The following is a 24,752-nucleotide window of genomic DNA, read 5'->3' as shown; positions in this document are numbered from 1 at the left end:
GAACAAATGTGCATGTAGTTAATTCCTCTGCAATTTCAGGGAAAATGTTCCATTTGGGTCATAACTATTTTACTGTGATTAATGTTGCCACTAATGTTAACATGTTGTTCATAGATCCATTTATTAAGCTGTGGTGATCTGACAAAGGCCTCTGTGGTTAAAACTTTGTCCAACTTCACTATTAAATGAACTTCTCACTTGGAAGCATTACAAAAGAATGTGGGTACACCAATTTCTACTGCAGGATACACTCACATTCTTTCAACTGTGCACCTGACACCATGTATGAGCATTGCTTACCGGTATCAATACGCTAGGATGCAATCACTGCACACACAGCAATCTGTGTTTAGCACGAGAGGACATCACTAAACATATGGAAACTGTTGTTGATATCATTACTGAGCCCCCCACATGTGGAGGACGTAGTCATAGAGCTAAGTGACAGTGGATCATGCCATCCTACAGAATGCTCAGCCACAAGGATGAGCTTCATTGACAGGGGCGTTATATTTCTACAGGTACGAACACATAAGACACCAGTAATAGTTTTCATGAATAGCTTTAATTCACAGACAGTTAATTTAATACACAAACCTTAGAGACAAAATATTCCTTATAAACTTAAAAAATAGCATGATTGCTTGTAAACAAAAAAAACAAAATGGAAAAAAAAACTGCAGTATAAACTATTTTTCTTCTCTGGAGTCTGTGCAAAATGTTACAGCTTTTAACTACAGCCCTCACGGGACTGTGCGACAGTGACTCCATAGCACCCTGGAGGGGCACGGTACAGAGCAGCGCAGCAGCATGCCTGCGATTCCCCATAGGAGAAGGTGGGAACAGCTTATCCTCTAGTCTGTAGCCATGACTTTATGTCTTCCCCCTCTTTCTCAAAATGCGAGTCATTAGAGGTGAAGCAGGGTGTCTGCTGGAAGTCCGTGTCAAGGTGCTACAGCCCTGTTTCTCCATTACTGGGGATTTGGAGGGGGACCTGACCGAGCCCTTAGCTCTGGCATACGTCTTCCTCACCTTTTCTTTCTGTGGGGGGTCCTCAGGTTGGGGAGGTGACCTGGTCTTTGTTCTTGCAAGAAAGTCCGGGGAGAGTTCCTTCCTGTGGTCTGACAATCTGGGCGACCGGGATTTTCTGGTACTGTAGAGCTTCACGGGGAAGTTTGACCTGGCTTGCCCCTTCTTGGGCATCAGCCTGGTGCGCACCTTCCTGGATCTGTACGGGGAAGCGGGCCCTTTCGCTGGTCCCAGAGGCTTCTCCTTCAAGCACTCAGTCTGCAGGCCCTGTCTGCCCTGGGCTTGGCCCCGGCTGCCCTGTGTCTGCACTGTCCTGTCAGGCTCAGCAGCTAGTACCCTGGTAGTGCTGTCGGCGTGAGAGGGCGAGGAGGTGAGGGTGCCGAGCAGGAAGCGGCTGCTGCTGGACAGAGAGGAGCGGCTGAAGAGCGCCCTCCTGCTTGACACGGAGGATCCGGACTCGGAGGCGTTGCTGCTCTCCAAACACGAGCCCGACGTGGAGCTGCCGAAATCCACCACGCTGCTACTGCTGCCGCCCCGGCCCTTTGAAGAGCTCCAGGCGTCCTTCTGCTCCACAAACTGCTTCTCCATGTTTATGTCAGGGCTGAGGCTGCGGAACAGCTGACGGACGTAGGGGAACGGCTTCGGCTTGCCTACAGCCACTCCCTTGGGCGGGGCCTTCAGGATTCTGTTAGTCAAGGGATCGTAGTACTTCAAGGGAGTTTTCTTGTACTTGAATTTCGATGCACTCTCGCCGTCGCTGTACTTTGGTTTTCTTCCAACTCTTCTGATCGGTTTCGAGAAGCCCTGTCCCGAGTCTGGGGAGGCGAGGACGTAAACCACAGTTTTGGCTTGCAAGGGACTCGCGATTTTGGTGTAGGAATCTGGCAATTTCAGTGCACACAGCCTGGTCTTCATGTCAGGCGTCTTAGTGAGATCGTGTTGTTGCTCCAGGTCATCCAGGGATGTGCTGGCCTTGTCTAGGACTCTATTCCTGACCATAGGGCTGTTCAGAGGGTTGGTCTGTGTGCTGTGGCTGACCTTCACCACCTGACAGCGCGACGCCAGTCTCCAGGTCCTGCGGCCAGCTCTCCTCTCTAAATCCCTATCGCAAAGAGTATCGTCCTCAGGGCGATCCATGACAGGCAGAAGACCCGCCTGGTCCCACTGCTCTTTCTCCACTTGATCCTCCTGGCCCTTCACTTCTTTACTCCTCATTCCATACGTAGCCAGGGACTCGCTCTCAAAGTAGCAGCGGAAGCGACCTTCCCTGAAGTCACGCACCATTGATTCGATCTTCAGGTCATCTTCATACATGACCTGCGACCACGTCTTTCCGATAAAAGACTGAGGTATGTGTGGCAGCGCGGGGAGCACCTCCTCAATCTTGCGCTTGTCCGCTTTCACATTGTCAGCCTTCTTACCCTCTGCTGCCTCTGCCTGGAGCTGGAGGTTGAGTGCTGTGTCCAGCTGAGTTCTGTATATCTGGTCCTCCACGTTTACGTGCGCTTCCGTGAGACAGCCAAGGTCTTTCACCTCTGCCTTTGCAGTCTCCAGTGCTGTCCTTACTGGCGTGTCCCATTCCTCACTCATTTCATCATCAGAGAAATCAGGATCGGTAATGGAGTGCAGACTCAAATGGAAGCTCTCCTCATCCACCTTCTTCCTCTTCGGACTACGGCCATAGCAATACTTCTCAATCACCTCTTCTATCACGCTCGACATTTTGTTGGAGTTTCTGCTGGAGGGACTACGGTCCCTGAGAGTGCTCTGCGGAGGAGCTTTTGCCGGAATCCACACAGTGGGGCTCTTTACCTCTGGTTCTATTGGCGTCTCGTCCCCAGAAGTAACACCCTTTGAAGCTGGTGAAGTTTTAAGGGGAGAGCGGGACTTTGTTCCAGGTCGGTCAGTCTTCCTGTGAGCTTTTCGATGGAGCTGAACCTGTGGGCTACTGGGCTGGCCAGGAGGAGGGGCCTGAGGGCTACCGGACTTGCTGGGGGGTGGGGCCTGCGAGCTACAGGGTTCAGCAAGGAGCGGGGCTGCAGACACGGGCGAGGCCAGAGCACAGCCGTTACTAGTCCTGTGCAGGAAGTCTTGTGTGGGGGAGCCTTTATCCACGGAAGGGGGGTCCACACTACTGGCCACTCTGGCCTTTCCAGATGAGTTGCTTTTTTCAGCTTGCGGTGGAGTGGTTCTTCTTGCCTGTGGGTCCACCGGCGGAGGAGAGCGCACATCCTCCACAATGACCAAGTGGCAGGATTCCTCATCAGAGCTGGGCATCTCCTCGCGGGTGCCAACTGTCTCCCTGTCATCCTCTGGGGCGCAGTAGATCTCCGAGAGCTCCTCTCTCGGCACCAGTGGGCTGCTCAGTGAAGGCAGGTCGGCATGGGTCGGCCTGCAGACACAGAAGTATTCAGCGCACAGGTGAGAGTCACAGAGTTACTGAATTATCTTTTGAAAATACTTGCAAACACTTTTAATCTTTAACATTTTGAATTATACATTTTACAGCTTTGGCCAGTTTGTTTTTTGCTGAAGGCAGGGAAAGGGCTTGCTTGTTTTGATTTCAATCTTCCCAGTTTTCACATATTTCCAGTCTGAGACAAAGACTAAATTAAAACACTACTGGGTCATGGTTAATGAACAAATCTGAAACCGGTGCCACCTCAAAATGTTTTCATAACTTGTTAAACTATATGTTTAGCAGTACTTTCTACATTCAGTAAAAGATTGTTGTTTCTACAAAAACCCTGAGTCACACAATCTTTTGGATGAAAGCCACAATTTAAAGCTTTACAAAAGAGAGGAATTGAACATTCTTTCAACATGCACGTATCCTCATCTGAAACAAGACAAATGAGTGTGAGTGAGGCTCCTGTTTCAAAGCTGCATTTGTCCCACTCAGCCTGCTCTCTTACTTATAATGTTTAATTCATATCACGTTAGTTACTCCCCAGTGTCTGGCTGTTGAGAGCCAGGACAGTACATTAAGGTTTTTAGCCTTTAACAATCCAGTACAGCTACTTGAATAATGCTACAATAACCTATACATATTACTTAGTATTTACTATGACATAAAAGTTGGAGAAGAAATACAAATAACACAAAAATAAAAATATACACTGATGAGACAGCAAAGGTGTGCGCACATGCTTGTGTTGTACAGATGATAGGGCCTGGAATGGGGAAGAATGGTTTAAGTGGTTTTGGGAGATTATTGCAAGGCAAGGTATCATTAAGATGGTTTTATGAAACAAAAGGACACTGGATGGTATGTAGGCACATTATTTTAAATATTTATAAATTGTGTATGAGAGGCTACCAAAATGTTAACTTGCTCTGGAGGAACGCAAGAATAGATTCCCAAGCAGTTTCATATTCACATGTTTTGTTGTAAATCTATGCAGAATTGATGTTTTCTGTTATAAAGTTCAGACATTGAGTTTAAGGAGCATATTTCCTGCACATCCAGTTCAGTAATGATACTGAGATGGAAATGCAATAATAACAGGGTGTTAGAGTGTTAGCACCGCAGCAGAGCACAGCAGAGTTTGGGAGCGATGTCAGGGAAAGCTGGATCGCTGATAATGCAGGGAGAATGGGAGACCCTCACCTTGTGTCATTATAGAGGTGCGGATGGTGCTGAATGACATCCTGCAGGAACCTCTCCATTAAGCTGCTGGACGCAGCCTGCGTTCGAGCGTTGCTCACAACTTCTCGATGCCTAGTGCTCGTGATGTGCTGCAAATAGCGAAGAGTCAGCAAAAGCGGTCAGCACTCATTGCATGCACTTCATCCATTTACAGGAACGAAACATTAAAGGATGTCAGGAGGCTTCTTTCCAAAAGCGCCTGTCCAGGACTACTCAAATTTGACTGCGCTAATAAAGCCATTTTCACCTAAGTGAAGCTGCACGTGAGGTGGGTAGGTGAAGATACGCAACTCCAGGTACAGTTAGCTGCAAAGTCCTGAATGTGATGCATAGCCCTGAACCGCAGGTGCAGTTTTTTTTTTTTTTTTTTTTTTATACTAACAATGCTGCACTGCTTCCAAGTTGATTACCAGGAGTAGGCAGGAAGGGTGGAAAAAATTGGCATCTGTTATCTTTCCAGAGAAAACTGCACCTTAAAATAATGTAATGGAAATACTGGAGTAATAGAGTATTTAAAAATATGTCTGCTAGGGTGAATGCAGACCAGGCATAATAAATAAATGAATAAATAAATCAATAGCAGGCAGCTTGTGAAACAGATGAGAGGTGAATAAAGTTATGTAATTGTAATGTAATGGGAGGTTACCTGCTCCACACTGGTGTACAGCACCTGGCAACAGCTGCAGAATCCCTGTCTGGGAGGGGCACTGGAGGGACCAGGAACAGCCTGCTCCATCACACCATTCCTGAGTCCAGAGGCACCACATTGTTACCGCAACATTACCCTCACGCTACTGACAGACCACTTCTCATACCCCCAACCTATCAGATATTCAGCATGTGACCAAAGTGTATATTAGGGCCCAGGACTCACCCATTAGTCTGCTCCAGCTTTCTAGTCTGCCCCTGGCTGCGTTCTGCCACTGTTGGCATATCATAAGAGACAACTTTATGTTTCAAAATAAGGGCAACGACATTTTAACTTATGTACTTTGAGAGGAATTGCAGTGTTCTGTTCACTCGACGTGACCCTTACCTTGAGCAATGGGGGTGGAGTGCTCTTCAGCTGGCATGGTTTTATTGTTCGTCTGAGAAATACGGAAGGATGCCATCAGTTACGTACTGCAACATAAGACGAGGTTCCTGTTTACCAGTTCATTGTGTCATTACAGCATGTCATTATAACACAGAGAGGGGTATTAAAGGAGCAAATGATTAAAGTGCATTGCAATAACAAAAGATGCTAGACAAGGTATGGTATCGATGATCACTAGGAATGTTTCATGTCAATATCTGAAATTCCACCCCGGGGGAAAATGAATTTGGACTGTCCATGCAACACAACAACAAACAAGTATATTTTTAAATCTTTCTCCACTGACCAGTAAAGAATGCTGAAGCATTGCAAGATACTAACGTGCCACACAGCGGCCTGTACAGCAAATTGACAGATGAGTCTGGGTCGCGTCTGACACGGGCTGGCCAATCACATTGCACCAAAGTATCCGCTTTTTCTTGCCATCACCAACAAAACCTTTGCGGAATCTCTGTTCAGCCAAGTATTCCCATCTGAAAAAAAAAACAAAAACAAAATGCATGATGGTCATCACGGGAAGCGTGGATAACAGAATCATCTCACATTCTCCCGTTTACATTTCTACGGAAAACACCATCTATTAAAACTCTGTAGATGCTTACTTTAACAGGCCCACAACAGGCTACCACACTGAGCAGAGCTGATTAAGTGATACGTTGGGTGGCCGTACACCCAAGACTGACTACTCTCTGTGAAACAGCTTAGAAAATATTCTGTTCATCCTGATTTCAAATAATCTACCATATATTTTCAAGAAACACATTACCAGTAAGCAAAAATTGTTATCATGTGATGATCACCGGCGGTATACTGTAATTACACAATATCATCGTCGGTACGTGGTTAACTTGTGGGCTAACGTTGTTATTCTGTTAACAAATTCATGTGCTGACAAAGTAAGTTACAGTAACGTTAGTTGGATGAATTGAATAGGTAGTCAGACATTCAATACTGAGTGGTGGTTTCCAAAGAAGAGTAACAGCTGGTTAGTTAAAGAGCTAACTAGCTAAGTACGGCTAAAAACAGAAAACGTTAGCGGCTGTGCAGTCCGCATTTTTCGAAACTCGTGCAACACTTAATATTTGAAGTCAGTTCTATTGAACGTCAGAATTCATTAACATTAGCGTTGATACTACCTATCTACATTTGTTCCCGTCAGCTATCTAATCGCCGTGTTTTCACACAAACATATTTTGATGGTGACTAGCTAGCTAGCAATATCCAAGGAGATTAAAAACGCTCATAGGAACCGAGCTAGCCAGCTATAGCCGAGGCAAACTGAATGCTGATTGGCTGTCATGTATTTGAATTCAGGCCTAGTAGCACAAATCTAGCTATTAAACACATAGCTGGACTAGGTGGCTAACTAGCAAACTCACGTTAAAACAAGTAACCCTTGCCTTCTCAGAGTTACATCACATGTGTTTACCGTTATTTCTAGCAGTCACTGCAGCAGTGTCTAATTAAAAATACTCTAGGAGGAGAGCCTGGCAGGGTTAGCTCGCTTAGCTATCTTTCAGGCCCGACGACCGCTGTCGCTATGTGGGCTGGCCTCCTAAACAGTCAAACAACACGAATCGCCCTGCAAGTTGGCTCATTGAATGCTATGCAAATACAAGCGATCTGGAATAAACCAACTCACCCTAGAATGCTGATTTCTCTTGGTTATAAATGTTATTCCATACAAACCCTCACGGCACACGTATTGAAGTTTGCCAATCTCTTCCTGCAGTGACGGCGCAGCGCAACGGCGAGACGCACCCACTTCAAGACGACAGATATTAAAGGGGTCGCAAGAATATTTCTGTCGGCATAACACTTTATTTCACAAGTAAGCCTACCATGGGGGAATGCGATTACAAAGAATTTCATAGACTGTCAGCCTCATTTGTTGTTAGTTGTTAGGAGTGTTTACATATCCTAATAAAAAGCACGTGGAAGCGTATTAATAAAGGGAAGTTCAAATTAAATAAAATTCCATCGGTCTTTTTAAGGCACTCCTTTAAACTTTGTTTTGCTCCTTGTTGATACTGCTCGGACACAGAGAGGAGGGGACAGATGCTGCCTACATCGGCTAAAAGCAACTTAGGTAACACACGTACAAGAGCGCTCTGCGGTTGCGATCATAGAACCACGTATTTGAACTTCACTGGAGATCCAGGTATGTTGTCGAAAATGAAGAATGTGGCTTAAGGATCGATGAAAGCTATTGTTTTCAAGAGGTAAACGCTAAATCAAACCTTACATAAAGTTGTTGGATTGAGGTAGTTTTATTTTGACAAGTAAGAATGGGCGCAAGGGGTTTATGGTGTGTGTTACCCCAGAACACAGTGGTACAATGTTACCAGATTGACACCTGGACAAAGACCACTTGTCAGTGTGTTATATAGTGTACATTCAGCCTTTCTGGACACAGGCAGGGGGTGATAAGAATGTGTATACATCACATTTGCTCTAAGCTGTGGTTGAAAAGTTTTCATGTGTGGGTTGAGAAGGTTTGGAGAAGTCAGGTTGCCTCGGTAGGAATGGGAAAACAGGAAACAGTCATGATTTAGCAAAAGTGACAGTGTGCTGGTGTGTGCATGCAGTGCATTTGTGCCCTTCACATCTCATTTCCACACATACTCCCCGCTGGCTCTGTAGCCAACACTCTGTTCCAAGGGCAGGAACACAATGTGGTGACTCAGTCTCGGACTGTACTGGAGCAATCTACGGCTGTATAATCCGTATTTACAAGGACTGCACTCATGAAAAACGATCCTCTGGACATTTTAAACATTCAGAATAAATTCAGGTAATTGCTCAGCAGTTCTTGAACTGAAGTATATTTTTGTTTTTGCTTGTCTCACAGGATCTCTGTTATCGGAACGGCCAGATTTGCACAGTGATGGAAGAATTTGAGAATTACTCCTATGAGTACTTGGAGTATGGTGACTTTGAAGAAGTGGAACAAGGATATGTCCAGCGTGAAGCTTTGCACATCATTTCAGTGGTCATCTACAGCATCTCCTTTGTGCTGGGTCTCATTGGAAACGGCATTGTCATCTGGGTGATGGCATTTAAAAGCAAGCGGACAGTGAACAGTGTGTGGCTGCAAAACCTGGCCATGGCTGACTTTCTGTTCGTGCTCTTTTTGCCCTTCTCCATCGATTACGTGCTTCGGGACTTCCACTGGAAGTTTGGCCTGGCTATGTGCAAATTAAACTCCTTTGTGTCAATGGTCAACATGTATGCCAGCGTGTTCTTTCTGACGGTGCTCAGTTTGGACCGCTACTTTTCACTGGTACACATAAGCAGGGCTCAGAGGCTGCGCACTGTCCAAAGAGCCTGGGGAGTGTGCGGGGGTGTGTGGGGCTTGGCCGCTGCAATCAGCTTCCCCGCCCTGATATTGCGCGACACCATTCAGCTGCACAACAGGGTGGTGTGCTTCAACAACTTCTACGCCGAGGACAGGCACACGGCAGCCCTGCGGCACATTGCCATGGTGACGGTGCGCGCGCTGGTGGGGTTCCTTCTCCCCTTCTGCGCCATCAGCGTAAGCAGTATACTGCTAGCAGTCCAGGTGCACCGCTCAGACTCTGCACGTCTGTCCAGCTTCTCCAGGACCATATCAGCGCTCATTTTGGCCTTCTTCTTATGCTGGGCACCCTTTCACATCTTCAGCCTTATGGAACTGTCAATGCACTCCACACTATACCTACATGTGGTGCTACAGACAGGGTTCCCTCTGGCCACCAGCCTAGCTTTTTTCAACAGCTGCATCAACCCCTTGCTCTACGTGCTGCTGGGAAAGAAGGTCCGCCGTATGCTCAAACGATCGTGTCTGGACATCACCAAAAGCTCGCTGCAGGAAATCAGCCAGTCCATCTCTGCCACGGAGTCCGTGTCAGCACCAGTCAGCTGCACTGCCGAGGAGCCCACTGCACTGTCCGCTGTATGACTGAGCCCAGGTTCTGTGAACAACATCACATGGATGTCTTCTCCTGTAATCAGTACATTTGACTTTCTTCTTCAAAAAACATTTTGCTATTTTGTTTCATAAAGTCCCTGTTTAATTGTCTCTGTGTAATAATAATTTTATTTTAGACTAATACACTGTAAGTTATAATAATTAATTAATTAATTAATAATTATTGCATTCATTATTGAATACATCTATCCACCTGCTATATTTTTAAGAAGGAAATCTACTTTGTATACTGTCTGTCTAAAAAGTTAACTTACATAACTTTGAATACGTGCAAATACAGATTGCATAACAATTTAAAATCACCAATGAAAATAACTAATAAAAATAATGGAAAATCAAACATTAATAACAGACAAAACAAAATCTATGGTTTGTTGAATCATACTTTCCAAAATCAAGTGTATATCTAGATTAATATTATAATGATGACATTTGTATATTTAATACATAATAAATTATATATATATATATATATATATATATATATATATATATATATATATATATATATATATATATATATATATAAAACCATAATGTAAGGTATTTTTAAAATTATTAACTATTTAAAGACTATTTTAAGGGTGGATTGAGAGTCCTTAACTGGGACTATAGACATTTGACTAAATAACTGTATTAATTAAATGGTACATTTATTACATCTAGCAAGATTTGTTCAGTTAAAATGTGATTTTAAATCAAAGCTCTCAAACCTCCATAAACAAATTCTGCAAGATGAAATACCTTCAGAATATTTCCCTGTACAAATGTAAATTTTGAAAAAACATAATAATAAAAATCAACAGAAAACTCTTTACAAATCTTAATGATGTAATAAAATGCCTAGGTAATTAATGGACTTTGCCATATGAAGTATGAAGTATATGAAGTACAGTATGTAAACCTATAACACCTTTAATGTACCTCATATGGAGCAATTTAAAGTATTTTATTTCTAACAAATCAACAAATTCAAACAAGTCTTCCTGGTTTAAATGCAAAGGAAAGTTTACCTTTCACACCAAAAATGAAACATAAAATGATTCCATGAGGCATAAAGTAAAAAGGTATTTATATTCTACCATACCTTTTCTTAATTAGCTTGCCCCTGTCCATTAAATAAGCAAATATGTCTGGAATTATAAAACTATATCTAGAATTTAACTTTAATCCTAAAATACAAGAAATTGACTTAATCAGTGATTTCTGTCAATGATTGCCTTCAAATAAATATTCCCCACACAGAGAGACCGTGAGTCATTTATTTCACTCTCGCACATGTACAAATCAGTTTTTGGAGGTTCATGCTTGGCTGTCTTTAATCTTACCTTGTTTTAATGTAAATTATATCATATGGAATATTGACCATATATGGTGCTGCTCGGGAAATTCCCCATTCACATATGCAAGTGGTGCAGTAATGCACCATTCTTTAAAGTCTTTTCAAAAACTTCAATTGTCTAAGTATAGTATCGGAAACTAATCTGTTAGTGTCTCCCGCTATACATAAAATGATCTGCTTAAATCCTTGTGAGATGCCCTTTGTAACTTTTAAAATTGTTTTATCCTTTAATAATTTTTATCCTTACTTCTATATCTGTTTTTACCAACCCTCGTAATTTCATGTATAGATATTTTTGGTTCTTGTTCTCATCTGATGCAAGTCCCCTCTCTACCTTAGTTTCTATAATCCTATATGAGTCATTTACATACATAAAGTGTGCCTTTTTGAACTTTTGAGAGAAAAATAAAAGTCAGAGTGGCTGTTGTTTTATCTCTAAACTTTAATTTTTTGTCAATTTACAAGAAGTAGATGTTATTTTCATGGGAAACTCTACAACACTACAACTGTTGCTGTCTTTAGCAGAATTAAGATCATACTGCAGAAATCACTGACATAAAGACCTGGTACTATGATTTGGTACTTTGACCAATAACCCTATTAACAAATACTCAAGCTTCTGTGACAGCCACCTACAGACATCTGCCCAACAGTGTCACAGACTTTGTTTTATATTAGCTGTTGAAGTAAACTGTAAAAGAATCACTCTTCATGTGATATTTTTTAAAAAATTCAGGGAATGGAACATACCTATTTTAGCCACAAAAATATGTCTAGCTTCCAACTGACGCTAAAGAGAGTGTATTCCTACACAGAATGCTATTAAAAGGGTAAGTCAGTGTACCATGGTAAATTACACATCTTTGTGTCATTTTGTCTAACCATAAACAGTCAGTAATATCCTGTGGTTTCAAATACTCTGTATTAAAAACCAAAAGGTAATAAACAATGTGCTGAATTTAGCACAGGCCCTGACAAACTTCTTAGAAACTAGCAGAGTTTGACTTCATATGATTCATAACTAACACTTCTGCTGCTCCTGTAAAAACCATAACCTTACTCTTAATGCATTTTATTAGCTGAAGAAATTAAATTGTTATGACATCTCCAGTTTTCCCGGTTGTCTCTGAACTGATTTTTTTTTGTCTGAATTCAAGAATGAATTGTTTTATCTATTTAGTGGCTTCTAACTGGACAATTGATCAAAACAAACTCAGATTAATTGCACTTTATGGTCACTTCTTTAATTCATGCTGTCCAATGTGCTGGCATTGTATCTCTGATTTACAAACTCTGGACAGACTAGTCATTTAATTACCTTACACTTCACCAAAGAAGCTAGTATTTGAAGATAACGACATCAGTGTGTATTCTTCCTGAAGACATGTGTTGTTTATAAGAGTTTTCTGCCATTTCCTGTTATTTTAAATGGGCACACAGACAGGAATGAGAAGAATCAGATGTTCCACATGGAGTGGGCCGGAGGGGGGTTCACACAAGCCCGTAGCCATTTAACATCAGTATACTTTAAACTCAACATGTTGGAGCTTATTTCCGTTCTTACCAGTCCATAGGAAAAAAACTTCAAATTAAACGGAACATTTTGAAAGTCTACCATCCAGATTGTAGGAATATTGCAGTTTATTTTTGCCGGTGCACTCTTCACCCACCAACAGTTAGCAATGGGCTGTTGGTTCTGAAGGTCTATCAGGATGTTGGGTGCAAAAAGCCATGAACTGTGACATTTCCACATAAACAGGAAACTCACTACAGTACACCTTAATTATTCTCAGAGAGGCCAGTGACAGGGTCTGTCTACTGCTGTGGGACATGGCAAACCTCAGTATATAAGAAGCATGCAAAGTCTGTTATGCAACTACTGATATCAGTAGTTGACAAAGCACACTGGAAGTGTTTATTATTGCACTAATGCAGTTAGATTTTATTGAAGTTAGCTACGTGGACTGCAGATCTCTTTTCCAGCTGGTCTGTCCTAACCTTGTCATCCTCCATCACACACTGGTCAGAAAGTTTGACCACATGGAGAACACTAGTGCTATTATGTTGTATTGCATGAAGCAAAGGGCAAAAAAAGAGAAATGACTTTGCTGAAAAGCAGTGAAAATTTAACTGCAGCAGCCAAACACAGGAAAGACTTCAGGGGTTAAGTCATGCGAGCTGCAGAAGCACAGCAGGGAAACTGTCCACCCGGCAGACATATATCAGTAGTCCAAAACAAAAGGAGACACATTTTTAAATCTTTTTGCTGTTCTGTTCTCCTTTGGGCCTCACTGCTCTCTAGCAGATAAACTTCAGCTATTTACATAATGGTGGGGAGATGTTGCAAGAGCAATGAATTCCTAGTCACAGAGGCCCTGCTCTATCTGGAACCCATGGTTGTTTTCATCTGTTGCAGCTGTTAACCAATGATACTGACTACCAAACATTTGCTTGCTACAGCTATGTTTCTTTACAGGCTAGACTAATTCTCCCACTTACCAAACAGATCAGATTTTCTCTTAGGATTTAGCTTTGATTGCCATAATAGGATCAAGAAGAAAAAAAAATCACCTTTTTGTTAAATTCTTAAAAACATGATACTCACCCTACTAGTGTCCCATTAAGACATGTCTCTGTCCACAAGCTAGCAATTTATACCGAATAGTCCTAAGCTAATAAAATGTATGACTGCCATACAAAAGTTTGATGGCTTACCTTAAAATAATTATATAAGATGATCAGGTTTACATCTGTTTTACTTGATTTGCATACTTAACTCTGTCAGTGATGTTAGAGGTACCACATTGTAGAGTCCACAGGTAATGTTTGACAGTCCTGCTTGCTAGTAGTGTAAAACTCACACTACCAAGAAAAAATAACTTGAAAGCTGTTCTCACTGATCCTTCATGATTTTTCATGAGATACACTACTCTAATTAAAGTGATATGACATATTTGCTCCATTTGAAACAATCTCATCTTCCACTGAACATCTCTGGGTTACTTCCTTATTAACTTTGCTGAAACTAATCAATAAAATGTATAGAAGGAGAGAGTATGGATGTAACCCTCCATTGCATTCTTTTGTTACTACCTTCAGTAACTTGTTTCTATCATGCCATCTTTGACATGCTGGCATGTTGAATTCAGGTCCTCTTATCAAATATAAGATCATCTCATATCCTTTACCTCTCAGCCCACTAAACCAAACTGTTTCCTGCAGTTTTGAGAAATTCACTTGTCTGAGCAAATATTTAGTGGATATGTAAGAACTAAAGAGAAGGGAAGCTTATTGAAGAGCAACAAAACAGATGGGAAATAAGCAAATTAATCAATTTAAGTAATTAAATATGCCCTTGGATCAGTTGTTAAAAACAACACAGACTCATGTCTGATAAAACTCACAAAGAACACACTAATGTCAATATATGATGAGTGCAGTTCAACAAGCAATTGTCACTCGGTGGTTTGCTTGGGATTTACGGCTGTTTATAGATTATAGAATAACACGCCATTTGCATAGTCTAGAGAACCTAGATATGTTTGTATTTGTAATATATGTTAACATTTCTTTGTCATACATAAAGAATAAAGTAAAGTTTACATTTTACAATCTGTGGTTCTTGATGTAATATTTGCATAATTCATACTCTTAAAATAATTGAAATATTTCTAACTTTTGGATTGTGATTTGTTTTTCAAAATAACAAGATGCAAACTTTAAAATAAGGCCAGATGTCCGAGCAGGTTTTTCTTAAAATACCTCATACCGCAAGCTTTAACGTTGTCATTTGCTAACTAGCATCTTGTTAATTAAAGGGACAAGAAAGACGATGGAGTCTTATAGTTATAATTTGGGACTATGATAACTATACGCATGCGTCCACACACAGCCTTAACAAATCTCTCCAGAAGGAAAATTCACAAAAAGCTACATTTAATGTAACATATTTTCATCCATTTATTAAGAGAATTCCACATTTCCAAATATTTGTTCCCCCATCTATTCCCATGTGACCCTTCCCCCCGTTTTTTTCTCCATCCAGGCTACGTAAAATAATTCACCATTAAAAACTACGGCTAAACGAACGATAAAGTAAATCACCTTCACCTGATCTCATACTACTGAGTATTTTTCCCAATCTGGCAACGTTTATCAACACATTTCTAAAATCATTATTCGTTCAGTTCCTGTTTTCACAGGAAGTGGAAAATCAACCCAGGGTGAAAGGTGAAACTGCATGAAATTATTATTTAGCTATATGAATGTTTATAATGCAAAAACAATTATAGTGTATATGTTACCAAGCTTAATTTAAAATGAAATTATCCAAAGTTACAAAACAATGATTGTTTACTAATCGGACATTTCCGTCATTCCAACCGGTAATTGTCGAAGTCGCCATTAGTCTCTGTGGTAGAAGTGCCGCTGTTCTGGTCCAGAAGGCCAAATAGCGAACGAGGTAAGAATGCCAGCTGTTTATATTTGACGTTGTTTTACCAAGTGCGTACCTGTTCACATTTATATTTCTGTATCATGAGTTGAGAATGTTCATATTTTGTACATTTGCCTAGCTTTCTTGTAAAACTGGAGAATAAGTACGGTATTCTCTGTGTGCCCTTGACCGGCTAGCGAGCTAGCCTGCCTTTAGCTAGCTAGGTGCATGTAAGGACAGCACTAATGTAGAAAGTTGTACTGCACAGCGAAATTTAGAGGAGGTAATTTAGCTTTGGAAAAGTGTACATGTTAAACAAGTAATGTTAAGTAACATGCTGTGGGCTGTCAAAATCGCTGACAGCTAGTTCTCTGAGAATGTTCAGATAGGACTGCTTATTGCTACCCTACCACATCACCAGCAGCTACAGCAATGCAAGTTTAGCTACAGTGAGCTAACCACATAGCAAGTCTGGCGTTTTGAAACATACCTTCATTTTCACTATATTTACATGCTGTATGCAAATGGTTAAATTATCTTAGCTGCCTTGGTACCTGGGTGTCTAGCTAACAGTACTTGCACGCCTTCTTTAAGCTATGAATGTGGTTTGTGGTTGGTAGTTGGCAACATAATCGTCTTATTACTTAAAACAAGATGACGCTTATTTAAGTGGTGTCAGGTGCAGTGTCAATAAGCAGAAAGAAAAGGTCATATCTGAATAGCTGTTGGTATACTTAGCCTGTATATATTGTCTAGGAACCCCCAAAGTCTATATCTCAGTACTGTGTGAGAATGGGGTATGCCCTTGTAACCCATAACTGGGTAGATGGCAGTCCTGCTATCACAGTGTGGAATGAGAAGTGTTGTCTGTTTACGCGGTATGTTCTTTTATGCAGAGTCAATGTCAATGAGTCAATCTTATCATTGTGTTTACACTATGTAGATGCAGAATTGTGCTATTGAGCTGTATGAGCATTGTGTTGATGTCTTATCTTTCAGCATCATGCTGCGTTTGCCAACCCTTAGCCGAGCGCTGGTTGGGGTGGCCCATTGCAAGGGCTGCCTGGCTGCTAAAAACAATGGTAATGACCATTTATAAGTATTCGACCACACATTATGTTACTTGTCTTTCTAGAGTAATGTGTTATTCCTCCCACACCCTTCTGTCCTTGAGCTGAATGATAATCTATGCATGGGCACAGACATAAATTCCTATGGCCATGCTGCCTGGTCCCATCAGGGAACAGGTACTGGCACCTAACCAGGAAAGGGTATAGTCTCAGTGTGGGTCAGAGCAAGTGATTGTATGGGAATGCACGTGGTTAGTGTAAAATAGAATGCCCTCATTAGTACGTGCACAGAACAAAATTCCTACAAATTCTGCTTGTCACAGTTCAGTCAAGGCATAGCCAGAGGTTTGGTGCAGCTGCTATAAGCCTTGAGGTGTGTTCTGTGTCTCCAGTTCGCACTGCAGCCACAGCTGCCAGTAACATGGTGGAGGTGTTTGTGGATGGGAAGCCCGTAATGGTGGAGCCAGGAACGACAGTGCTGCAGGTAACCTCACTTCTGCATGGATCTTACTCACCCTTTCACTGTAGTCCATTGTGTAACCAAAAATGATTCTGCTGACAAGCTTTGGATCAGTGTTTTGTGTGAATGGAATTTCAGGTTTTGTTGGAGTTTATTGTCAATAAGGGTTAGGCACTTTATATTAAAAGATAGAAGAGTTTTGAGCATTGTGACTGTGTTCTTCTGTACACAGGCATGTGAAAAGATGGGAGTGCAGATACCACGCTTCTGTTACCACGAACGCCTGTCTGTGGCAGGGAACTGCCGCATGTGTCTTGTGGAGATCGAGAGAGCACCAAAGGTATGTGATGTTTCTGGTGCAAGGGTACAAATTCGGCCAGCTTGGACAAAAAGCTCATGGCTCAAGAATGCATCAACACTGTTTATTAAAATGCATTCCGCTCAGACTTACTTCTGTCCTTTGATTGTTTTAAATCAGTGTTTAAAAATGTTTGACTTCCCCCTGTGAGTGATGAAATTATGGGATGTATTCCTTTAACAGCCTGTGGCTGCATGTGCCATGCCTGTCATGAAGGGGTGGAACATTCTGACCAACTCAGAGAAGACCAGGAAAGCCAGGTCAGAGCAGCTGCCTCTCATTCCTGAATTTGCTGTGGCTCTCTTCAAGAAACTGAACATTCATTTTTCAAGAGGCTCAATGAAAGCATTTTGAAAGAATTAGAAAATTACTCCTGTTTGCTGCCGTCTTGGTCTTAACGGTGCTTGTCTGTCCTGCCAGGGAGGGCGTGATGGAGTTCCTGCTGGCAAATCACCCTCTGGACTGCCCAATCTGTGACCAAGGAGGAGAGTGTGACCTGCAGGTAAATATGTGGGAAAGTGCATAGGAGACTGTTGGGGGTAGGGACAGTCTGGCCACTGTGTAACAGCGGTGAGGATAGCAGTTACAGACAGTGAGGCTCCAGTAGGGTTTTCCTGGAGTCTGAGGAGAGGCTGGGAGGTGTGTGCCTGGATAAGGGGGTGGTTGAAGGCAGTTGACTGCTGGGTCTGGATGTTTATAATCCCAAAAGGCATGCCAAAAGACATTCCACAGATATTTTGTTTATTGAAAGGACATGCTGCTTGGAATTCAGTATTATTAAATTGGTTTGTCTTATTACTAAGCCACAGATTGTTACCAGTTTACAGGATGAAGTGTAGAAGAAGCTGTTACAGTATTAAATTACCAAAAATGTGTTGATATTAAAATGAACTCAAAACACTGGGAATCCAAACAGTGATAATGAATAGGAGTCAACAGGTCTAATTTACTGAGTGCACAAATATTAGGACGCTTAAGTGTTTTTCATCTCTACTTTATATGTTTTATAAACACTGGCCACTACACAGCAGTCTGTTATATGCTGATTGTTCCATGATTTCTGAAACAGGGCCAGTACACTTGGCAATTTTACATGACATTTCCAGTTTCTGTAAATTTTCCAGTCGACATGTTCTGTTTATAAACACAAAGAAAACCAACAGCACTAGGAATTTTAGGAAAAGTAAGGGTGGAAGTGCATCAAATGTAATGGATAAATGACTTCAAAGAGTGACAGGGTACAATTGTAGGAGGTTAATCAAATTCTGCATGGAGTGTATGTGTAGTCAAATGAAACATTTTTTTCTTGTGGTCTTGAATTGGACACGGAACAAGCAGCAGACCGAATAATCAGTGTGATGCATTCAGAAAGCGGATGTGCAGTGCCATGACTATATTGTGATAAATGACAACAAAAATGTCTATGTGGGGGTGTTTGCTAAGGTCACTGCTAAGATATTTGAAAGCCTGACATTTGTGTCTCCAAAGTCTGTTTGTACAGCTGCAGGTAATTAGATGGAGACGACCTAGAGGGTACTTTATCAAGCTCGTACGCTCGATAACTAAGGCATGTCAGTAACCAGCCACATGTGGTTTTCACTTTGGCAGGCCAGGCATTCCAGTTGCAAACCACGCGGTGAAGGCAGAGGAAGCCCATAAACACTGGCCCCAGATAAACCTTGTTGTTCAGTTGCTTATGGCTGAAGTGAGGGTTACATAAAGAAATTTGATCCTAGTCCAGCACGTATGGGTTAGGTAGGATAGTTAGGTACGATGCCTTGTGTTTGATAGGTAAGCCCTGTCATGGTGACAGGCCATAGTAGACGGCCTTGTTTAGGTTCACATCTGGGTCATTCTCATATCTAATGTTGCTGTTTGTGTCACACAGGACCAGTCGATGATGTTTGGTACTGACAGGAGCCGCTTCACCGAGGGGAAGAGGGCTGTGGAGGACAAGAACATCGGCCCGCTCATCAAGACCATCATGACCCGCTGCATCCAGTGTACCCGCTGCATCCGGTGAGCGGAGCCAGCGACCGCGACCCGCTGCACGCGCCCACGCTGCTATTGGCGTACATACTCCCATATTCAAAACTAGATTTCAAAGGATACCAAGCGCATCCGTTTGGAGTATCACTGAAATTGATGGATGAATGATCACAGCTCTTTCTCAGGGCATTAACTGATTTGTTCTGCTCACCGTAGCTTTGCCAGCGAGATTGCAGGTGTGGAGGACTTGGGCACCACCGGCAGGGGCAATGACATGCAAGTGGGCACCTACGTGGAAAAGATGTTCATGTCTGAGATGTCCGGAAACGTGATCGACGTCTGTCCTGTTGGAGCATTGACCTCCAAGCCCTATGCCTTCACCTCCCGCCCATGGGAGACCAGGTACTCACAACCTGACACACATAGCAACAGCAGAGCACACAGACAGACCACTGCTTCGCTGCCACACCACACTGCATATGTGCTCAGTAGTGCTGCACTGGCATGCAGTTACACTGGGCTCCACGGTACTGCAAAGCTACATCACACAGCACTGCCTTGTACATGTTGGGCCTGATTTACTAAAGGCTTGCAGGCATTTTAATATATGCGAAAGCGCCATCATGAGCAGGAAGTCATCAAGGTTAATGTGCAAATCTGGTGCTCTGAGTTTTGCACACCTTAAATGTAGAAAATGTATGAATTGTGGTTCTTTGCTGCTTCATATGAATGAATATGTAATTGTAGTCCTTCTTTTAGGAACCTGCAAAATAGTGAGTGGAGAGAATGCTAATACTGTTGATGATTGTGCAGTAACTAGGGCCCTTTGTTATTCCTGACCATATGATCTGTGGGGATTTAACCCTGTGTTTCAGTTGTAGTCTTCCAGGTGTCACTGTAGGAATTTAGTTATCTGTAATATTTAAACAGTTGGCATAGTCACCTGAATAACTGTTGAGTTAGTGGCTAATTGTGACATTTAGAAAAGCAGTCATTTGGTCTAAAGGGTGAAGGAAAGGAAAGGCTTTGGAAGCAATATCAAGAATGTCCCCAACATCTTTGACTGAAAGAGTGCACACCTCTGCACACAGAGGGATTTAATGTATTTTACTCAACTTGCAATTTATCAGTAAATCACACGCAAAAGACAACAATAGACCAGTATTTAAAATCACAAAAAAGCACAAATCTGCGGCTGAGGGGAAATGATCTGGTTGGATGTGAGGTAGACCTGGAGTTGACCTGTTTGTTTTTTGTTCAGGAATGTGTGTATATATTGTCCCTTGTAAATGTTAATGAGGAGGCACGTGTTTCTACAGGAAGACAGAGTCCGTCGACGTGCTGGATGCCGTTGGCAGCAACATTGTGGTGAGCACCAGGGGCGGAGAGGTGATGAGGATCCTCCCGCGCCTCAACGAGGATGTCAACGAGGAGTGGATCTCCGACAAGACCCGGTGAGCTCAGTCTGTCTGCCTGTGCCCACAGTAACTTTGTCTGTCTGTCTGACTTAAAACTGAACGCTTCCATCGTCTGTAGGTTTGCGTATGATGGGCTAAAGAGGCAGCGGCTCACTCAGCCTATGGTGAAGAATACCTCTGGACAGCTGGTGCCCACTTCATGGGAGGACGTCTTGACACAAGTCGCTGGAGCAGTACGTTTCTCACTGGCTGGGGTCCGACCTCTCAGTAAAGCTAATGCACCCTCATGACTAATGTTTAGCAGATAATTGCTGTAGTTTACTTTAAGCGTGCCTGAGGTTCATGCAGTATACGTAGAGTCATATTGTAGACATGCAGTGGGACAGTAAAGTATTTCTACCAGTTCCTGTTGCTCTCAGTTGGTGCAGCATCATTTTTGCAAATTTAAGGTCACAATTATGTGATGGTCTGATCCTTAACTTTATTCTCTGTGCTGTTTCTCAAGTTGAACACTTCAGCAGACGTTGTGGCATTATGTGGGTGTCAGGGTGTGTGTAGGTGCAACACTGTTGCAGGAAGGTGCTCATTAGAGTGTTTGCCATTGTAGCTGCAGGGAGCTCAGGGGCAGGATTTGGCAGCCATTGCGGGGGGTCTAGTGGATGCAGAGGCTCTGGTTGCTCTGAAGGACCTTTTGAACCGCCTGAACAGTGACAACCTGTGCACCGAGGAAATCTTCCCCATGACTGGGGCGGGGTAAGACTGGGTCTGCTGGGTGAAAGGGATGGAGGTTGATGAAATGGTGAAGGAGTTGGGTCATAGGGGTGGAAATGTATGAGATGGGGGGGGATGCTAGACGGGGAGGGTCTGGGTGAGGCTGGGCAGGGCAGCAGTAGGGCTGCACTGACGTGGGCTTCTGTCTCCAGTTCTGACCTGCGCTCCAACTACCTGCTGAACTCCCGCATCACTGGCATCGAGGAGGCCGACCTGCTGCTTCTGGTCGGCACCAACCCCCGCTATGAGGCACCACTGTTCAATGTGCGAATCAGGAAGAGGTAGGTGTAGCCACAAGGGAACTCACCGAGTCAGAGTAATGCTGAATTTATATTTAGATTTATATGGGTGTGTATATACCCATGGGTATAATGTGTATATATTTACAAATGTGATAATTATATGTAGATGTGGTATGGCACAAAGCAGTAATGCAGCCTATTCCCATGTACTTTTCTTTGTCTCTGGCAGCTGGCTCCACAATGAGCTACAAGTGGCATTGGTTGGGCGGAAAGTGGACCTGAGCTACACCTATGATCACCTTGGGGAATCTACACAAGTGCTGCAGGAGATTGCAGCAGGGACGCACCCCTTCTGCCAGGTAGCGTGATGTCTGTCATTGACTAGAATTTTACCCATAATGCTCTTTGAGCTTAGTAAAGGAGAATGTGTCTCCCTGTCCACCCAACCTGTCCCCAGGTTCTGGCACAGGCGAAACGCCCGGTGGTGGTAATGGGCAGTGCGTGTCTACAGCGAGAGGACGGGGCTGCGTTGCACTCCGCAGTGTCCACCATTGCTCTGAATGCCCGCGCCAGCAGTGGGGTGGAGGACGGCTGGAAAGTGCTCAACGTTCTTCATAGGTAATAAGTCTTAAACTGGATGTGTTTCTCTAAGGAGGGAGCACATGTCATATCGGTATCAAAGAGAACACATGTTAAAGTGAGTGTACCTTCTTCAAGGTGTAATTACCTGAACACCTCCATGATGCATCTCGGTGCAGCCAGTCACAGGTGATACATTATGCTATGCCTCTCTGTCTGTTGTATGCCCATATCATAGGGTGGCCAGTCAGGTGGCAGCACTGGACCTTGGCTACAAGCCTGGTGTGGAAGCCATCAGAAAGAACCCTCCAAAGGTTCTCTTCCTGCTTGGGGCAGATGCGGGATGTATCACCCGACAGGACCTTCCAAAGGGCAGCCTCATCATCTATCAGGGTCAGTGATGTTCCTGAAAAGAGTATATCTTACCCCCACTTCCTTGAACTTGTTAGAATGTGGTTCAGCCAGGGAGTATCAGTCAGTCTTTTGAAATCTAGTTCTGTGAAGCACGTTTCAGCAAGTTGTGGAACATGGGAAGCCGTATTTGATGGCAAATGCACTTGCCTGTGCTGTTGCTCCTAGGACATCACGGGGATGTGGGGGCACCCATGGCTGACATCATTATCCCCGGAGCTGCATACACAGAGAAGTGTGGCACCTATGTGAACACGGAGGGGCGTGCCCAGCAGACCAGGGTGGCGGTGACTGCGCCAGGCATGGCCAGAGAGGATTGGAAGATCATTAGAGCTATCTCTGAGGTACACTACTACCACACTCCTCTGCCAGTAGGGCACAGAGCATAGCTTAATGAGGTATGTGTGTGTGGTCGGTGTTCACTGACATAGGTGTGTTCACAGCTGGCAGGTGTGACACTGCCCTACGACACCCTAGATGAGGTGCGTGACAGACTGGCTGAGGTGTCACCCAACCTGGTGCGCTATGATGACGTGGAAGAGGCCAACTACTTCAAGCAGGCAAATGAGCTGTCAAAGGTCAGAATGTGACACCTAGAGCCCCTTGAATGCTACTAATGAACCTCTTGGGTGCAGAGGCAGAATTGCTTTTACACCCCTCAAGTTTGCAAACCCCACAGTATTATCAGAGTTGCTGCAGTGAGTGAATCTCTAATATTCTGAACATACAGTCAAATAGGTGGCAGCACATTTTTGTAATGGGGTGATGTCACCATGGTCATTGATGTTACATTGACTGAATAGGTTTAAAGTTAATATGTTATTTAGTTAAATGAAATTAGATATGTCGGTCACTTGAAGGGGAGCCAGGCCTTTAATTGTTGCCCACTGTGTCTGATCCACATGCTTTAATTTGTTTCCCACTGTGTTGCTTAGCCTTACTTAAACATGCGCTTTCTCACCCTCTCTCTTGGACAGGCTGTGAATCAGGCACTTCTAGCTGAGCCTCTGGTTCCTCCACAACTCGCAGTGAGAGATTTCTACATGACAGGTGGGACCCTGCTCTGCAGACACACAGCCTGGCCCTGATGGTCTCTTGATTCAGTGTGTTTTCCGACTCACACTCTCTCTTCCATCCTCTCAGATCCCATCAGCAGAGCCTCCCAGACTATGGCCAAGTGTGTGAAGGCCGTGACGGAAGGAGCGCAAGCAGTGGAGGAGCCGTCCATCTGCTGAAACCCTGTCCGTATTCTCAGACACCCGTCAGTGTCCCACACACCTTCTCTTTTCACAGACTTGTGCAGAAGCTTGCAGAACCTGCAAATGCAGCGTGCTGTTTATCACCTGCCAGACTCATTCAAACCTTGCATCACCTTGAACAGTACAGTTCAACTGTGTGAATTCTCTGCATATATCTGAGCGCTCTACTGAGAATAAAGGTCTACTGGTTTAAAGATGCAACTTCCATGTTGAGTTTTGGGGGAGCAGCGTTGATGTAGAAACATTTAAATGTAATAATAAATAAAAACCTCTTATTGTAAGTTACTTTTTCATTTTCTTGACAACATTGGTATTAAGGGGTTTTGTTTTAACCAAGGGCGTAACTTTGGGTTGAACATTCGGGGGTTGAGGTCTGGATGAATATGATTATTTGGGGGGGGTTGGGCTGTATTGGCCGGTTTTTATTATTGGGGGGGTTACAACCCCCCCCCCAGTAATTTACGCCCATGATTTTAACCACAATGAACCCCTTTCATATGTCTGTATTTGCTGTGGTATGTTGACAAGAAAATTTCAGTGTTTGTTATTTGAGGTTATGGAAGCCTGAAAGAACAGCATGTATTATACTATTGATTTTTGAAACTTCTAAACATCAGCTTCTTTTTGTTTAGGACTGCAACAGTGTCTGTACATTACTGTATTAAAAGCTTAAC

The 24,752-nt window shown here is 43.2% G+C and overlaps 3 protein-coding genes across 7 annotated transcripts; 2 read left to right on the top strand and 1 right to left on the bottom strand.

The window, feature by feature from the left end:
- Nucleotides 1-683: 683 nt before the first annotated feature.
- Nucleotides 684-7,495, bottom strand: zdbf2 (zinc finger, DBF-type containing 2). 4 transcript variants are annotated; one of them, XM_036544690.1, is made up of 7 exons: nt 7,417-7,495; nt 6,061-6,247; nt 5,715-5,800; nt 5,553-5,601; nt 5,325-5,424; nt 4,640-4,767; nt 684-3,421 (listed from the first exon to the last, which is right to left on the bottom strand). In XM_036544690.1, the coding sequence occupies exons 3-7, from the start codon at nt 5,788-5,790 to the stop codon at nt 874-876; spliced, it is 2,901 nt and encodes a 966-aa protein (XP_036400583.1). In that variant the 5' UTR covers nt 5,791-5,800; nt 6,061-6,247; nt 7,417-7,495; the 3' UTR covers nt 684-873. The 4 variants fall into 4 exon arrangements, with proteins under 4 accessions (XP_036400583.1, XP_036400582.1, XP_036400585.1 ...); XM_036544689.1 differs by having other exon boundaries at nt 6,096-6,247; XM_036544692.1 differs by having other exon boundaries at nt 5,715-5,766; nt 6,096-6,247.
- A 162-nt stretch (nt 7,496-7,657) lies between these two features.
- Nucleotides 7,658-9,810, top strand: LOC118789437 (G-protein coupled receptor 1-like). 2 transcript variants are annotated; one of them, XM_036545858.1, is made up of 2 exons: nt 7,658-7,935; nt 8,626-9,810. In XM_036545858.1, the coding sequence occupies exon 2, from the start codon at nt 8,662-8,664 to the stop codon at nt 9,712-9,714; it is 1,053 nt and encodes a 350-aa protein (XP_036401751.1). In that variant the 5' UTR covers nt 7,658-7,935; nt 8,626-8,661; the 3' UTR covers nt 9,715-9,810. The 2 variants fall into 2 exon arrangements, with proteins under 2 accessions (XP_036401751.1, XP_036401752.1); XM_036545859.1 differs by having other exon boundaries at nt 7,927-7,996.
- Nucleotides 9,811-15,476: 5,666 nt separating this feature from the next.
- Nucleotides 15,477-24,359, top strand: LOC118788908 (NADH-ubiquinone oxidoreductase 75 kDa subunit, mitochondrial-like). Its single transcript, XM_036545108.1, has 19 exons — nt 15,477-15,548; nt 16,521-16,603; nt 16,984-17,075; nt 17,284-17,391; nt 17,593-17,669; nt 17,830-17,911; nt 19,298-19,428; nt 19,615-19,800; nt 20,718-20,852; nt 20,935-21,049; nt 21,424-21,569; nt 21,740-21,868; nt 22,059-22,188; nt 22,287-22,447; nt 22,647-22,801; nt 22,988-23,163; nt 23,263-23,397; nt 23,797-23,869; nt 23,963-24,359. Exons 2-19 carry the CDS (start codon nt 16,525-16,527, stop codon nt 24,052-24,054), a joined length of 2,202 nt encoding a protein of 733 aa, XP_036401001.1. The 5' UTR covers nt 15,477-15,548; nt 16,521-16,524; the 3' UTR covers nt 24,055-24,359.
- The last annotated feature ends 393 nt before the right edge of the window (nt 24,360-24,752 follow it).

The sequence above is a fragment of the Megalops cyprinoides genome, chromosome 14 (assembly GCF_013368585.1).
Source record: "Megalops cyprinoides isolate fMegCyp1 chromosome 14, fMegCyp1.pri, whole genome shotgun sequence".
NCBI classification, from domain to species: domain Eukaryota; kingdom Metazoa; phylum Chordata; class Actinopteri; order Elopiformes; family Megalopidae; genus Megalops; species Megalops cyprinoides.
Note: the sequence above shows the minus strand (reverse complement) of the source record. Positions and strands in the feature narration are given on the sequence as shown.